The 17443-nt window shown below is 34.0% G+C and overlaps 1 protein-coding gene across 3 annotated transcripts in view; it reads right to left on the bottom strand.

Annotated features, from left to right (window-relative positions):
• The window catches only part of LRP1B (LDL receptor related protein 1B), a 1899539-nt gene that overhangs the window by 450362 nt on the left and 1431734 nt on the right, over positions 1-17443 (bottom strand). For all 3 annotated transcript variants that reach the window (XM_078451331.2, XM_078451332.2, XM_078451333.2), the window contains exons 38-41: positions 11354-11480; positions 11066-11217; positions 10645-10769; positions 8721-9092 (exon numbers count right to left, since the gene is read on the bottom strand). In XM_078451331.2, the coding sequence (XP_078307457.2) occupies positions 8721-9092; positions 10645-10769; positions 11066-11217; positions 11354-11480 (776 nt within the window). The remainder of the gene's footprint in view (positions 1-8720; positions 9093-10644; positions 10770-11065; positions 11218-11353; positions 11481-17443) is intronic.

The following is a 17443-nucleotide window of genomic DNA, read 5'->3' as shown; positions in this document are numbered from 1 at the left end:
GTTAAAATGGTATATAAACCCCTGACTCTGTTTCTTTGGGTCTTTACTTCTTTTCTGTGAAGTCCTCCATGTACTCATAAAAATTAACATTACATAAAAATTTTTATGCCTTCTTTTTTTCGTGATAAGCTGTTTTCTATGAGTTGAATTCACATTTCACTGACAAAATCCCAAGAGGATATAGTAAAAATTGTTTCCTCCCCAACCTGACATAGGCCATCTTCTTGGAGAGACTCTAATATTTTAAGAAATTATGAATTCATGGAAGCCATACTGAGCACCAATTTACATCCTGCAACTTAATGAGGAGGAAATCCCATGTTCTCTTCTTCTCTGCACTAATCATGATTAACTCTAGATTTTGCTCTCCATAATCAATCATGTTATTCTCTGTCTTCACTGGAGCATAAAAATTATCCCTTGCCTCAGCACTTGCTGACTCCCTACACAGAACATTCATCCTTCATTCTTACCTGTTTCTTAACCTTTGTAATTTCAATGTACAATAAAACAATGCTCCTTTATGTCTTTCCAACATTTGCAATTATCTTAATAGGTAATCTGAAAATTGCTGCAAGCTAATAAATATGACTGAAAGTATTTATTTTAAAAATCTGAAAATATTGAGTAGCTAAGATCCCCACATTTTTAGAATGAATTTTTATATGATATATACCAAGCAAATAAAAAATAAATACATTTTAACAGCTGACAGTTTTTTTAGCCTTTGAAATTGCAAATAGAAAAATTAACATAAAATGGGGCATCTGGGTGGGTCACTTGGTTGAGCATTCAACTCTTGCTATCAGCTCAGGTAGTGATCTCACAGTCATGAGACTGAGCCCAGTGTCAGGCTCCAGGCTGAGTATGGAGCCTGCTTGGGACTCTCTCTCTCCCTTGATCCCCCATCCCTGCTCCTACACTCTCTCTCTCTCTCTCTCTCTCTCTCTCTCTCTCAAAATAAATATATAAGCATTTAAAACAAAAAAGAAAAATTAACATAATCAAATGAATGTTTAGGCACTCATAAAAGGATATGGAACTAGCTCATTTAAAAGAAATAAAAAAGGGGCACCTGGGTGGCTCAGTCGGTTAAGTGTCGACTTCAGCTCAGGTCATGATCACACAGTTCGTAGGTTCGAGCCCCACATCAGCCTCTGTGCTGACAGCTCAGAGCCTGGAGCTTGCTTTGGTTTCTGTGTCTCCTTCGCTCTCTACCCCTCCTCTGCTCATGTTCACGCCCCCCACCCCCAAAATAAATAAACATTTAAAAAATTTTTTAAAAAATAAAGGAAAAATATATTTCCAATAAAATATAGTTTAAAAGCAAGGCATATTACCACCAGTAGTCTTGAAAAAAACTATATATATATATATATATATATATATATATATATATATATATATATAAAATATAATATAAGCATTATGAAGGAAGAAGGAAGAGGGTTCAGGATGGTATTGTAGGAAAACCCTGAACTCCCCTCCTCCCAGGACACAACAAAATTACAGCTAGTTATGAAATCATTTTTCTCTGAAAAGGACCTGAGAACTAGATGAATAGCACCTACATACACACACACACACACACACACACACACACACACACACACAAGATGCATTGAGAAGAGTAAGAGTGGCAGACAAACCACGTCCTCTGGGACCCTAACCCAGCAGTGAGGTGACTTCCCAATCACAATGATGATGCCCAAAATACAGAACACTTCCCCAAGGAGTGAATAAATTATGTCCTTCATCGGGAACTCTGACCCTGGGGGCTATCACCAGAAAGATAAGCCCCTAAAATGTCTGGTTTTAAAAATCAATGAGGATTAAGATGAGTAGAATCACAGAATTACAGGAGAGGGAGATCTGACTCTTAAAGGAGTTGCAAGAAAAGCCACTCACCCCGAGAATCTGGGCAAAACAGATTGAAAATTGCCTAGACCATAAGTGAGAGAGACCCACTTACTAATTTAAAGTTGCTGCTGGAGACAGAGGAAACTGTAGGGACTTTGTCCAGGGACAAAAGCCCTGAAAGATTCCACTTTTGAAATTTCATCATAACTTGCTGTTGACAGAGTCGACAGGCACTATTTTTGGTGCTCTACCTCTAGCCTGCTAGCACCAGAAGGAATGCTCTGCCTACCCAGTGCTGTAACCAGTGTGGGCAAGTTTGCATGGCAATTAACCCCATGGAGACACCAAACCACAACTGGGAGGGATGCAATTCTTGAGCCCTTTAGCTAAGGAGACCAGATGCAAGGGCAGGGTGAGCACCCTGAACTACAACTAGGACACGCAGGTGCTCCAGCCACACCCGTTCTGCTCAGCAGTCAAGCTGTAATGGTCCTGGCTCCGTGTCCGGGCGATGCCCACCCAGCAGACAGACTGGAGAAGTGAACATGCCAGGAGTGCTATAGGTCCTGCACTTCTCACAGTAGCCTACCCACAACAGGGCTGGGCCAGGGCCCCAACACCTGCTCACCCCACACAGAAAAGGAAAGCAACTGAGAAGGATCAGCAGCCTCAGCCCAGCAGCCCTTCACAGCAGCTGCAGCCCTATCACTGCTTTTGATATCTTTAAATACTTCATCATGTTGCCATTAAGTTTTTTTTTCTTTTTATATGTGGTAAAAGATGTAACAAGACAAAATGCATTATTCCAGAATTATTAAAATGCAATACCAAGACAAAAATGAACTTTGCATCTCATTTGTATATACGTGTGTACCAGTAACTCTTTTGGGGGAGAGAATTGTTTTGCTTTGTTTGTTGTTTTTATTTTCTGGTCTGGCAAATCAAACTATAAATTCTCCTACAAAACTTTAAGAGAGGATTGCAATGGTTAAACAAATTAGCAACTTCTTAGTGGGGATGGGGTGGTGTAGGGAGAGTATTTAGAGAAGTTTATGTGAATTATCCATGTAAACTAATCTTAATTTTTAAATTCTAGTCTGACCTTAATACACTACTTCATATCTGTAATTATTATAATTATTTCTGATTGTTTAACAACTCTAACACATATTCTAAAAATAATTTAGAGGATAATTACCTTAAATAATCCACAAATGTATCACAAATACAGTAACACAAAGTTTTAAATAAAATTAGCCTTGATTGTAAGTTTTGTGCATACCCTTTCTTATAAAACCTCCACACACAAAAAAAACTATGATTTGGTTTCCCATTTTGGAGGTGAGGAAACTGACAGTATCACATAGTAACTAAACAGCAAAGTGGGATCTGAATCCCAACTTGACTGATTTCCAACTCCCAGCTATTATATTTCACTTCCTCCATGAGCATTAACACTTTCAGCCACGAAAATGCTACCGGTTTTAATTGCTTTGATTTTAGGAGGCAGGATTTAACATTTTCAGCTACGAAAATGCTACTGGTTTTAATTTCTTTGATTTTAGGAGGCAGGATTAGAATGGTTTGGTTGCATGTACACTTTAATATGCTTTCAGTTTCATTTACCACTGTTCTAAAAGGATCTATACTCCTAAGTCATCTTAGCCTTCAGACATGACCATTGAACTTTACTGAACATAGCACAGCCAGACTTATCATCACAAAACAAAAGCCTAGTGTATGTATACCTTATAACACAAATGTTTTCCCTTCATCTACTAATAAAACCAAAACTACTTATCTTGGATATTAGTACATCAGTGTTCATTGCAGCATTTCTACAATAGTCAAAAAGTAGAAAGAAACCAAGTGTCTGCAAACGAAATGAAAGGATAAACAAAATGTGGTGTATATATACAATAAAAGATTATTCAGGCACAAAAAGAGGAATGAATTTGATTCATGCTGCAACATGAATGAACCTTGAAAACATTATGCTAAGTGACATAAGCCACATACATAAGGTAAAATATTGTGTCATTACACAAACATGAAATACCTAAAATAGGCAGATTTATAAAGAAAGAAAGCAGATCAAAAGTTACCAGGGGCTATGGGGAAAAGGAATGGAGAGTAACTTTTAAACAGAATTTTATTTGAAGTGATAAAAAGATTTGAGAAATGGTCATGATGATTGTACAATATTAAGAATCTAATTTCACTGAATTGTACAATTAAAAATAGTTGAAATGGCGAATTTTATTATATATGTATTATATATTATGCATAATATATATTACCTAATTTAAAAAATTAAAAATGTAATGTAATACACCAAAAACTATTCAGTTGTGTACTTTTAATGGGTGAATTGTGTGGTGTATAAATTATATCTCAATAAACTTTTTAAAATTTATTTGTATTTTTATTTATTTATTTTTTTAATGTTTATTTTTGGAAGAAAGCACAAGCTGGGGAGGGGCAGAGAAAGCTGAAGACACAGAATCCAAAGCAGGCTCCAGGCTCCATCAGCAGAGAGCCGATGCGGGTCTCAAACTCACCAACTGTGACATCCTGACCTAAGCTGAAGTCGGATGCTTAACTGACTGACCTGGCACCCCTAAACTTTTTTTAATGCTCCTTATATTGGCAGATCAAATCTTTCATTATTGGCACCCTCCCTAGGACTTTATCTTCATCTCACACCAATTTGTGCCATATAATCCACATTCTAATCACACTAAATGATATGTGATTCCTTGTCTACCCTGTCTTTGTACTAAAGATTTTCTGAGCTTGGAGGTTCCTGGGTTGCTCAGTCAGTTAAGCGTCTGACTCTAGGTTTCGGCTCAGGTCATGATTTCACAATTCGTGAGTTCAAGCCCCACATCAGGCTCCATGCTGTCAGCAAGGAGCCAGCTTGGGATTCGCTCTCTCTCCTCTCTCTGCCTCTCCCCAGCTAGCTCTCTCTCTCTCTCAGAATAAATAAATAACCTTTTAAAAAAATAAAAATTTTCTGAACGCTTATTCTAGAAGAGTAGTTTGGAAACTTCTCATTCTGAGAACTTTTACTATCTTAAAAATTGAGGACTTGAAAGAAATTTTATGTGATTTGCATCATATTTATTTACCATATTAGAATTTAAACTAAAAATTTTGTTTTAAATATATATTAACCTCTTGTAATTTGTAAATTTGTAAAATTTAATTTGTAAATTTCAATTCATCTTGTAAAACACAAATGAATTGACTGCATATTAATATAACTAACACCTTCTAAGAAAATACCTGTATTGTTTAATTTATTTTGTTTAAGGTTTATTGATTTATTTTGAGAAACAGAGTGTGAGAGAGAGGCATAGAGAAAGGGACAGAAAGAATCCCAAGCAGGCTCCAGGCTCAGTGTGGAGTGCGATGTGGGGTTCAATCTCATGACTGTGAAATCATGACCTGAGCCAAAATCAAGAGTCAGATGTTTAACCAACTGAGCCCCCCAGGCACGCCTGTATTGTTTTAAATGAGAACAGAATACTGTTTTAAAATTTTACAAGTCTGTTTAGTTTCTGGAATACTAGAAGACAGCTAGGTTCACACATCGGCTTCTTTTCCTGTTAGGTTGTTTTAGTTGAAGTATGTGAAGGAAATCCAGCCTCACACAGCTATGAAGTTGGAAGAGAAAGGTGTTTTAGTAGCCTTTTCAGATAATTCTGGATATTCTTTCACACTCTACTAACACATAACAAGTGGTAGTTACTTAAAGCTTAGCCTCAGTGTGGAATCAGAAACCATACTGGTGAACTTTTCATACTCTATCATATTAAAATCCATTGGTCCATCCTACACTTTGAATGGATCATTTACCCATTCATGACTTTTTTATCATGTCATTTGAAAAATATTGGTTCCCTAAGTTAAGCATATCTGTTGACACATTTCATTGTGCAAAAAATTAGCTCAATAATACCAACACCCATATCATCAGAAAAGCCTTTAAGCACTGGGAAGTCATCAAGCTTACTGTACTCGATACAAATCCTCCGGAATTGTAACTTTTACATGAAAGCTTGATTTCTATTATTTGCAGCAGATATTGGAAGTCATTTTCCTTGTAGTGACAGACTCATTGTATTCGTTCTTTAGAAAATGTCTGCTACACACCAAGGTTTGAATAACCATAGACTATATGTTCCTCACTCTTTCAAGTAAAGCATGGTGTTCCTTAAAAGAAGCATGAACCCAAATAATCACACAAATGATTGGTTTCCTTTAGGCAACCAATGAAGTTCAGAATGCAGCAAAAGTGACCTATGTGTATTGCATCACATAGACTAATAAAGAGATGTGTACTGTAGGATCAGGATTTAATAAAATAAAAATGTTTTACTCTCTTTAAGGATGTTCTTAAGTGAAACAGGCTTTTTTTTTTCTCTGCTATTAAGCAGCATTGAAAAATACAATGACTACTAATACAGTTTAGTGCCATTGCTTTGATTAGCACTAAGTTGTCAGCAGTTTGGCCACCACTGCTTTCACACCATCAATGCAAAGGTCAATTCTGTGGAAAGGCAATTATCTAGTATTATTATGAAAATACTATTGATCTCTTAGACTCCTTAAACACCTATCAGGAGTCCCCAGGAAACCACACTTGAGGACCACAGGTCTAGAATTATTCTTTTTTCTTCCTCTCCTCCTCTACCTGCCCCAGTCTACTAATAGATTTCTATTGATCTTTTAAGTTTCCTCAACTCAGGTCAGTGGCGTCTTATAGTCTTCCCCAAACAGCTTGGTTTTTTTTTGTTTCTGGTTTTTTTTTAATTCTCTAGTCTTTTAGTATCTTGTGGCTTCTACTGAATTTCAATGTTTTTTTGCAGTCTCTTCTGAAACTGTGGCTTCTAAAGGCCTATGGGCTGGTATTCAACTTTATAACCAGAATACCTGACAAAAATTCTGAAGCATAGAAAATGAATCAATAAGTTAATTAATATATTGTGGATACAATGCAAGCACTTTCAACTCTGAACTGTATCAGTCTAGAAGAAATGGAGGACTAGAGTAGTAGTATAATCTAAACTTCTTATACATATACTGAGTTGATAAATTTCAAATATGTCTGTACTTTATGATCAATATTGTTACAATTGCATTATCTCCCTTCATCTCTCTCTCTTTTTCAAACACACACACACACACACACACACACACACACACACACCCCAAAATGGCATATTGGCACGTTCTGTAATTTACAACTGGTATGAAATTATCAATAAGTGTAGTAACCTAGAGAATAAAGAAATGATAATATATATTTACACAAGTATATTTTTGAACTAATTTGGAAAATCTGAGTAAGATTTGAATAAACAAATACTGGCCTAGCCAGTTATTCTGGCCTAGCCAGAATGTTAGGCATTGCATTGTGTGGCAATGTATAATAAGTTTGACCATATTTAAACTTACATTTAAATGAGTAAACATGCAGTAGATGTTATATTTCACTAGCTATCAGGTATATTAATATAAGTTGACTTTTCTTACAAATTAGATAGTCATAAATTAATAAAAATTATGAAATTATTGTTGAAAAAAGTGTGAGACAATAAGCCTTTTCATATACATTTGATGAAAATAGAAACTGGTATGGTCTTTTTGGCAGGAATTTGACCAGCTAAAAATTAAAATAAATACTGATTGATTCTGCAATTCTATTTCTAGGATTCTATGCTAAAGAAATACTCACATGTGTGAATAAAAATATTTATATGCACAAATGTTCATTTTGAGATTGTAGGTAATGATGAAATACCAGAAATAAATGTTTATCAGAACAAAATGATTAGTTTATATTTAGTGCAAAATAGGCACAGGCTTTCAAAAGAATTAGATAGAGTCTTAAATAGGAAATAAAAACTTTTCAAGGTACATATATAAAAAATCTGAATAATGCATATAGTATCATTCAATTTTGTAATTACAAATGAGATACACATTACATGAAAAAAGTTCTGAAGACATGTCTGCTGTTATGGGTAAGTAAATGGAATTGATGTTGCAGTGATAAGGCAGAAATTTAGTTTTTAAATCTATTTTACTTGAATACAATTAATTTATGCATTATTTTACAATTTAGAAAGTAATGAAAAGGATTGTCTTCAAGTATAATGAAATTGGAAAAGTGAGGGATATATGAAAATCACACAGAGAGAAAAGCAAGAGGTTATATCAGGAATGTGAAGATCATCCTTGTTGAAAGTTGGATGGCAGGAAAGATGTTTCTCTAAACAATATGAATAACTATATGAATAAACAATACGAATATAAAACAATAAACTACATGAATAACAATATTTTGCTTCAATGAATATGTCACTTAAAATATAAAAATATTTTAAAATAGTATTTATTTACTAACATTTTCTCAACACTACTATATACACACACACACACACACACACAAATAATAATTTCTGATATTTGTTTGAGAAAATACAATTCACTGAATAAAATTAGGCAGATATTCCCAAAGATATAATTTCACTCAGAAGAAGAAAATAAAATTAGTATAGTTTTATACTAAAAAAAAATTTCCATGAATTTTGATATACTTACAAAAAGACACTGTCAAGGATTATATTGAAAGTTCCATGATTAGAAACTAATAATCATAATATACATACTGTACATGCTAACGGTTAATTGCTTCTTTGACTTTCAGCAGATCAGATAACATAGGTGCATTATTCTTGAATATAAACTCAAAAAAATGTAATTACTACATACAATTACCATTCTAATTTCTCTGCTAATGCAAATGATACTTATTTTCACCAAAGTATTTAAAAAAATATTGTACTTACTTTCAACGATTACTTGTCTGTCTTCCCAGTTATCTTTAATAAGCTGTATATTTCCAAAGTGTGCATCGCTGTAAAAGATTCGGTTGGTACCTTTTCTTCTTTGATTATAGTCAAAAGCCAAGGCTATGACATTCTTAAAATAATGTGGATTTTCATATGGCCTTATTGGTGAATTTAAATTCGTTTCATCAGAAAGATGTATACTTTTTAATATTGTTCTCCCTGAATATAGCAAATAGCCTTCATGCCTTAGGCAAGTAACTCCATCCTCTGCTAAATATCCATGGGCACAAGTGCAAGTTCTCCGAGAATTTCCTCGATAAAGACAAAGTTGCTGGCATCCACCATTGTCCTTATCACAAACATTGGTCCCTAAATAGGAAAAAAAAGACACACACATATACAAACATATATGTTTGGTTTTTTATTTTGTTTTCAAATGATTTTTCTTTCAGAAAAAAAAATGTTTAAAGTAAGCTTCATGAACTGCATGGAGCCCAGTGGAGGGCTTTAACTCAGGATCCTGAAATCAAGACCTGAGCTAATAACAAGAGTCACTTAGGGGTGCCTGGGTGGCTCAGTCAGTTAAGTGTCCGACTTTGGCTCAGGTCATGGCCTCATGGTTCATGCTTCCAGCCCTGCATCAGGCTCTGTGCTGACATCTCAGAGCCTGAAACCTGCTTTAGATTCTGTCTCCCTCTCTCTCTGCCCCTTCCCTGCTCACACTCTATGTCACTCTCTCTCTCAAAAATAAATAAACATTAAAAAAAACAAAAAGAGTCACTTAACTGACTGTGCCACTCAGGCAGCCCTCTTACAGAAATATTTTTAAAAATAATGTTGAATAGTCTGTTATTTTTTATTACTATTATTCTTAATACTGGTCAGTAAAAAAGTCAAATACTATAAAATACTGACTTTTTTCACACCAGTTTAAATCTTGGATTTCTTATTTAAAAGACTGCATTCTTCTGCTCTAATTATCATCTAAATAAAAGCATTACATTTTTCTTGTAATCAGCCAATTAAGTGTATATCTCTTTTTTGAAACTTGATGCTGAGATTGCAATAGGTTTCATGTACTGTAATCTTTGGCACAAATAACAATTTTCTCAAAACATGAACTGAGTTCCCCAACAAACAGTGCACTGCTTTAAAATCTGTGTCTATGAAATATGAAAGCTATCAAAGAAATTTACAGTGCCAATGTACCTAACCTCCTAAGTATATTAAGCATAAGTTTTTACTTCAGTTTTGAGTGAAGATGTAATATACTATCAAGATTGCTCCATATGGCTGATTTTCTTCCATGAATCCATCATCAACTATAAAATTATTATACATTCCTTCGATGTCAAGAAAATTAATTACAATTTATTTTAATGGACATTAATATGGATATTTAATGACATAAAATGGACACTTAATTGAGGTAAATTAAAAAAAAAATCCAAACCACATTTATATCAGTTTCAAAACACACATTTTAAGGGATTGAGGACTTCAGAAAAATTTCACACCAATAGCAAACTTCTGAAGCCATATCACTTTATATATTAAAACATAACCCAAATACGTGGCTTTGGCAACTTTTACTCTCTAACATCCTAATTGTGCTTTGTATTTTTTTGTCGAGTATGTATATTTATCAAGATTTTCTACATTACTTAGCCCAAACCTATACTGAAGGCATGCCAGGCATATAACATGCCCATATAAATACACTGTCTAAGGCAAAACTATCTATGTATGAACTATTGTGTATTCATTTCATTAGACTACTGTATGATTTTTATAGGAAATTAGATGTTAAAAAATACAGTTTTGAGGTTTTGGATTCATATAAGAATCTCTAACTTTGATCAATATTTTTTAAAAAGGAGAGAAATAATGTAAGATATATTTATTTTATAAGAATGCTGACCTTTCTCTCTTACTCGGTTAAAGATTTTAACTTCCTTCAGGTTGACTCCAAGACCTGTTCTCATGGTTACGGTTTCTGTGGCATCATTCTTGTGGCCTCTTCTGATGGACCCGTTGGCATGTGCTCTGACAAAAAGTTGGACATACGTGATCAACAATCTTTAAGTAATTCACATCAAGCCAGTTATTTAAACTGAAGATAACAGATGGCCAAGCAGAAGGGGAAAGAAACCAACTTTAGTCTGTGACATTGAAACGCTTGAGCCTGGAATAGCAAGAGTGCCTGACTTTCTGTGGAAATCACATGGCTTTGTGAGATCCTTTTTGTGCCCTTGCTAGGGAATGGCTAATCCTACAAGGGTAAAGCAACTGGCACTGAAATAACATTTTGAGACTCAAATACTTATGAAAAAATAAATTACCTGTCAGACCAGTAGATGTAAGCCCCAAAGACCGCAACTGAAAACATATCCACATTGCTCCCTGACAGCACCATCTCACGATTCCCTCCAGTCTCAAGGTCAATTCTTTCTATTTTGTCTGTACGAGCATCACACCAGTACAATTTGTTTTCCTAAAGATCGATTGAAAAGTAATGTTACAAGCTGTTTTGGATTAAGTGGTTTATTAAAAAAATAAGAGAACACTAAGAGTGGATTAATGCAAGTTGGCAGTTAATGCGCTTTAAATACTTAAGAAATCCAACACACCTCATAGTCAATGGAGATACCATTTGGCCATGTTATTCCCATGCTTACAAGGATAACCTTCTCTGAGCCATCTAAGCGAGCTTTTCCAATGCAGGGCATCTGTCCCCATTCAGTCCAGAACAAATAGCTGAAATGAAATTGTTGATTTATAGTAATATGGAGATAAATACAAAAAAACCCATATTATTAACAATAAAGCAGTGACATTCATACCAATAGAACAAAAATAATACATTTTAGAAATCAACATCCATGTGTTTATATTTGTGAAAAAGAATTTTTTTATTTTAAAAAATATTTAACGATTCATAGAAATCAGAAGGATGGATTCAAAATTCCTCCAAAATACTTTGCATAGGCTACTCCCTGTCTGAAATGCTCTTCTCCAACCTGTTTGCCTAATTTGCTCTTGTTCCCATTGCAAACATCATTTCCCTCAAAAATTCTTCTGTGTTCTGATTATTTTACCCTATACTCTGCATGGATTAGAGTGAAATTTACAGTGTTATAGTTCTTATATTTCTTTACAGTGTTATTTTTATTAATGTTTTTTTGCCCTCATTGGACAATAAGCTCAATGAGGACTGGGATCTTTTCTCATTTTCATCTACTATTATACCTACAGCACTAGGAAATTAGAAAAAATTTAAAATAAAAATTAGTGGGAGATAAATATTTATTAATATATATATGAATGCACTATAATTTCAGTTCTGTCCAATTAGACTGATAAATGTAACCATTCTAATTTGAATTTTGTAAGTTATCTTGTGAAGCAATCATAAAACATAGATTCATACAAAAGCAGATATTCCTATTATAGTAATCACGTAATACAAAATGGAACATGGAAGAAAATGAAATACAGAAAGAAAATCCAGAGTATGCTGAAATAAAACATGTCAAAAAACTAAATGTAGAAAAACAGAAGGCATATTATTCATGCTTTCTTTCTCATTCATTCAGCATACATAATATTTATATTACAATACAAAATCCATGCTTTCAGATAAACAGGATCCATTCTTTTGAAATTATGTCCACTGAAGTTTTTATTTGGCTGTCAGGAAACAGCAGTGATTAGAATTTAGAAAAATATGGCAATCATTGATTCATCCAGGCAACAATGAATGTGTATTTTGTGCATATTTGAATACGTATATATGAGTGATCATACATGAGAAAATGAGGTTGCATATAGAAAAATCAAAGATGTACATTCATATTTTGTATCCACTCAAATATATTATTTATCCATAAAAAGATACTTAAACTACATAAAAATATATGTATTCCCTTTACGCATATTGTTTTGATTTATTTTAAAAGTTGATTTTTTTCATGGAAATGCTGTATAAAATAAATGTGCTGGACTTTCACAACCAGATGAAAAAGAAGGTGTGGCTAGAATTCCAAGTATATTAATCCTGAAGAAGCTTTCATTCATATTTATATGGTCTATAAATTAGAAAGGGAAAACTTCGTACAAGAAATCCAACTAGCATTTTATTGGTTAGCTATAGGTTGAAATAGCCATAAAAAAAATCTATGTTTTCATTAAAGTTCAGATTTTTAAACTTTAATGGAGATTCTCATTGTATTAAAAAATAAAATAACTGGGAGGCCAAATTTGTTGCTCCATTTAACTTTTTAAGGAAAAATTTTTAATAATGCTCCTAAAATGACTAATCAATCACTGTGTCAAAATGGCAGGGGGCATAACACGGTGAAGGAGGCATTTTGGGAGACAAGACAGACAGGTGCTTATTCAGTCTGATTGTTGTCATCTATTTTAACATACTCCAGTTTATTTTTTTAATTTATTTTTTAATGTTTATTTATTTTTGAGAGACAGAGAGAGACAGAATGTGAGCAGGGGAGGGGCAGAGAGAGAGGGAGACACAGACTCCAAAGTAGGCTCCAGGCTCTTAGCTGTCAGCACAGAGCCTGACATTGGGCACCAGCTCATGAACCATGAGATCATGGGAGCCAAAGTGGAGAAGCTCACAGGACTGAGCCACCCAGGCACCCCTAACATACTCCATAGTTTAAATATGAAAGGAAATACGTACAATATCCCTTTTATTTAATAGTAATCTGCTTTCAGATGTACTAAATGAATAATACAAATATTATTTTAAAAAATAAATAAAAATATTTTGAGTGAACAGAGCAAATCAACTCATTTAACAAACTTAGCTCTGCTTCTCACAGCTATGGAAACTGTGACTCAGGAAGTCAATGATCCAGTCACACAGCTGGTAAGAAAGGGTCAAAGCCAGGAACTTCATTCAGGCTTTACTAACCCAGGCCTGTGGTGTATTCTCTATGTTGTCTCACAAAATATAAATATAATACAATAATATAATAATCTCATATAAAATGCTACTTTTCCTTAGGTATAAGGAATTAGAACAAAGATCTTCATACTTAAAAAACACAGAACAAGCCATGAAAAAAGACCTAGGATCAAGAAACAAGTCTCTGGTTCTTTTTTTCTCTAGTAGTTCCTTTGCGTTTTAAATCTGTATTACTTACATGCAGGAGGCCTGGATGAATAACAATAAAATTAAGAACCAGAATTACTCAAAATAAAACTATTGTGAGTACAGATTTTACTCAAATTTTCAGTAGCGATTAGGTAAATTATCATTATATATGAAGCCAAATCTGACTACAGGAACCACTTTCATGGCTAAACAATTTATCAACTTAATAAAACTAAAAGATTCTATACTTACTAAAGTTAAGCGACATTTTATGAATTTCAGGAAAAGAGTAATTTATTTGCTCCTTAAACCGAAATTAAAAATAACAAATTGAATAGAATTAGCACCGTGAGAACCTTCAGGGATTATAACTAAATGTAGAGAAAGAACACTAAGCTTATGAAACTGCAGGGAGAAACTTATGAATAATTTAAGATAGTAATTTACATAGATGTACTTGAGATATCTTTAACGAACATAGATCTTTGTATCTAAGTGTGATTTTTTCATGAAGGGAATAAATGAAAATCCTTATCACTGGTTTTGAGACCCCACGGAAATTAAGATTCAGTGGCAGCATTACAGACCGATGTCCCCATTTGAGTTCAAAATTTGCTGTGGTGAAATGTTTGTTGAGTTGTATGATATAATGAAGGAAACTGCCTTTAGATCCCTAGCTTGGTTAATCTAGCACTTAAGATACTTCTCAAGTTTATCCCAGACCTAGAAATTTTCAGAATTGTCAAAATCAAATGTTATGCTATATAATTAAAGTTTCTCTGGATGATAATTTGTCTTAAACTGTAAATTCCATACTTACAGAGGCTTACAGTTACAGATTTAAAATAAAAAAAAAAATTACAGGGGCGCCTGGGTGGCTCAGTCGGTTAAGCGACCGACTTCAGCCCGGTCACGATCTCGCTGTCCGTGAGTTCGAGCCCTGCGTCGGGCTCTGCGCTGATGGCTCGGAGCCTGCTTCCGATTCTGTCTCCCTCTCTCTCTGCCCCTCCCCCGTTCATGCTCTGTCTCTCTCTGTCTCAAAAATAAATAAACGTTAAAAAAAAAATTAAAAAAAAATTACAAATGGGACATTCAAAAGTGGTTTGAAGGATTATAAGAATACTGTCAGAAATCATCATAACACAAATATCCTTATTGTCTTATGAGACACAGTTCGTGGCAGGAAAATGTGCAATGAATGCATACTATGTTCCAGTAGTAATGTCCAATTAATTATTGACATTTGAAAAATAGGCAAAGGATTCCATTTAGGAGCACTGGAATTCCCAAAGGCTTAGGATACACTTATAGTCTTCGCAAGTTTACTGAATTGACCATATAACCAGCGTACTGATGTCAGAATTACTTTACATGCAGGTATACTTATCAAGGAAAGCAAATCTTTTTCTATCACAATTAAAGTTGAAAAATATACAAAATATTATCAATGCCAATTTCGAATAAATATTTTTTGAGAAATAAAACTAACATGAAAACAAAGCTTTGGCTTTGCTGGGGAAGGGTAAAAAGTGTGAGGTGGAAAAAGAATACTGAATAAGTCTAAATTATCATAAAAGGAATAGTATTAAGGGTGATTCTTTTAGATATATGAACAATAGTGAAAAGAAACTAATTTGAATCAATCATTTTCTTTGGGTTTAAGATTCTTAATTTGACTGCTAAACTATTTCTTCTGAACACAGATCTGGGCTGCAATTTTTACAATGAACTCACCATTTTTTTCCATTCTCATGTCCTTCTAGGACAGCATGATTTATATACTTTATCACGTATGTTAAACAAAGATGAGATAACCAAAAATGTCCGTGCCGGCACAAAAATAAAGATCATATAATTCTTTTATAGGCAGTTGCCTTGGTTGAAAAGATTCCTCTGCCACACCCATGGGCAATAGCGAGATACTATATCAGCAAAAAATACAAAAAAACAAACAAACCTACAAATTAACAACAGCAGCTAGCCTTTGTGTGAGCATGAGGTTTTGACAAACTGCTTGTAATTTTCAATGTCTTAGCAGTTTCATTAGAATTACTTAAAACTCATACTAATCGAGTACTTCATAGGCCAACACGTCAATGTCTCAATCTTTAAGGCACATGTAAATAACATACTATAAAAATTTGAATACATTTCACGAATACATGAAATGGTATCCTGCATCCCCTCTGAGAGATATACGCTGTAATGAAGGACCTTCTCTATTCCTGTGAGTGCTTCTTTGCATTTCCTTTTCCTTCATTTATGTGCAATTTTGTTTTGAGAAAGCATTACATGGCAATCCCAAATCACTTTTCAAGTCCTGAATGTGTTACTTTTGCTTAGAGGTTCCTATAACATAAAAAGAACTCAAGCACAGATAGAGGAACACTCTGTTAAAAGGAAGAGTCTAGAGACAGTATAACCTTGAACACTGCTTTTCTTCTTCTTTTTATTTTATTTATTTATTTATTTTTGTCTGTGGTCTGGTGGATGATTCTCAAATGTATTCTTTCAGTGCAGTCACGTACTCATTCAACCAATATTAATGCTGTTATGTAATGCTAGCAGTTGTTGATATAAAATGAACTGGACTCAGTGACCCTCGTGAAACTCACTGTTTAATGGCAGAGGAAAATGGGTAAAGATTTGCCTTAAGAAAAATGCCAAAAGAAATACTTAAAACTTGCTAGGTGTAAGTCTCTAAGTCGTAAAAGTATAGGCTTCAACACTGAAAATACTGAAGTGCGATGGTGAGAGAAGTTGTCATTTCTATAAGTAACTTCAGAAATTAACTTTTCTTTTGAGCCAAAATAAAGATATGGGCCATCTGGGTCATTCTCTTTCTCTGTTTAAGTCTAAAACAATATTTACCATTTATTCTACAGGCCTTGTTCTGGTTTCTGTTATCCTTAAGTTCTATATCAGATTCCTTCTTGATTCACTACTCTGCAATATTGAGTGACACAATTGTTATGTGTAAGTCCAGCCAATACTGGAGAAATAGGAGGAAAAATTCTTCACAAACAAAAATGTATTTGGCATCTGTAATGATACAGCATATTCTGTTTATAGCCTGCACTATATTTAGTCCCTTATTTTATTTATACCCTGCATCATTGCACACCCTCTCATTTTAACAAATATATACATATACACATACATGTCTATGTACATATATGATATTGGTTTGCTATTTACATGTTCATAGTGTTTTTCCTGAGTAAATGGTCTATATTTTATTCATTTATAGTATCCCTAATATATAATATTTGATGTTTACCCTTTATGTATTTTCCTATGAAATATTTAATACCTTGACTCCTAGAGCCTAGACTACTAGTACTCATGTGCTGATTCTTAAAACATTACACGGAAATTTCTGATTTGTTTCATGACCTCCGATCTGTCTTATCAGTCATATCCAACCCGCCCTGGGTATTCCACATTGAAAGAAGCAGAGACAATTTCTACAGGTGGATAGAGAAATGAATCTTGCAAACTTCTTTTTTACCCTTTACCACAGTTTTATTGGTCAGATCCCTTTAAAAATCAAGGTAAAGTCATGCATTTGTGTGTGGCTATTTCTGGTTTCCATTCAACA

This window comes from Panthera onca, chromosome C1 (assembly GCF_046562875.1).
Source record: "Panthera onca isolate mPanOnc1 chromosome C1, mPanOnc1 haplotype 2, whole genome shotgun sequence".
Lineage (NCBI taxonomy): Eukaryota > Metazoa > Chordata > Mammalia > Carnivora > Felidae > Panthera > Panthera onca.
This window is presented reverse-complemented; position numbering and strand designations above follow the sequence as displayed.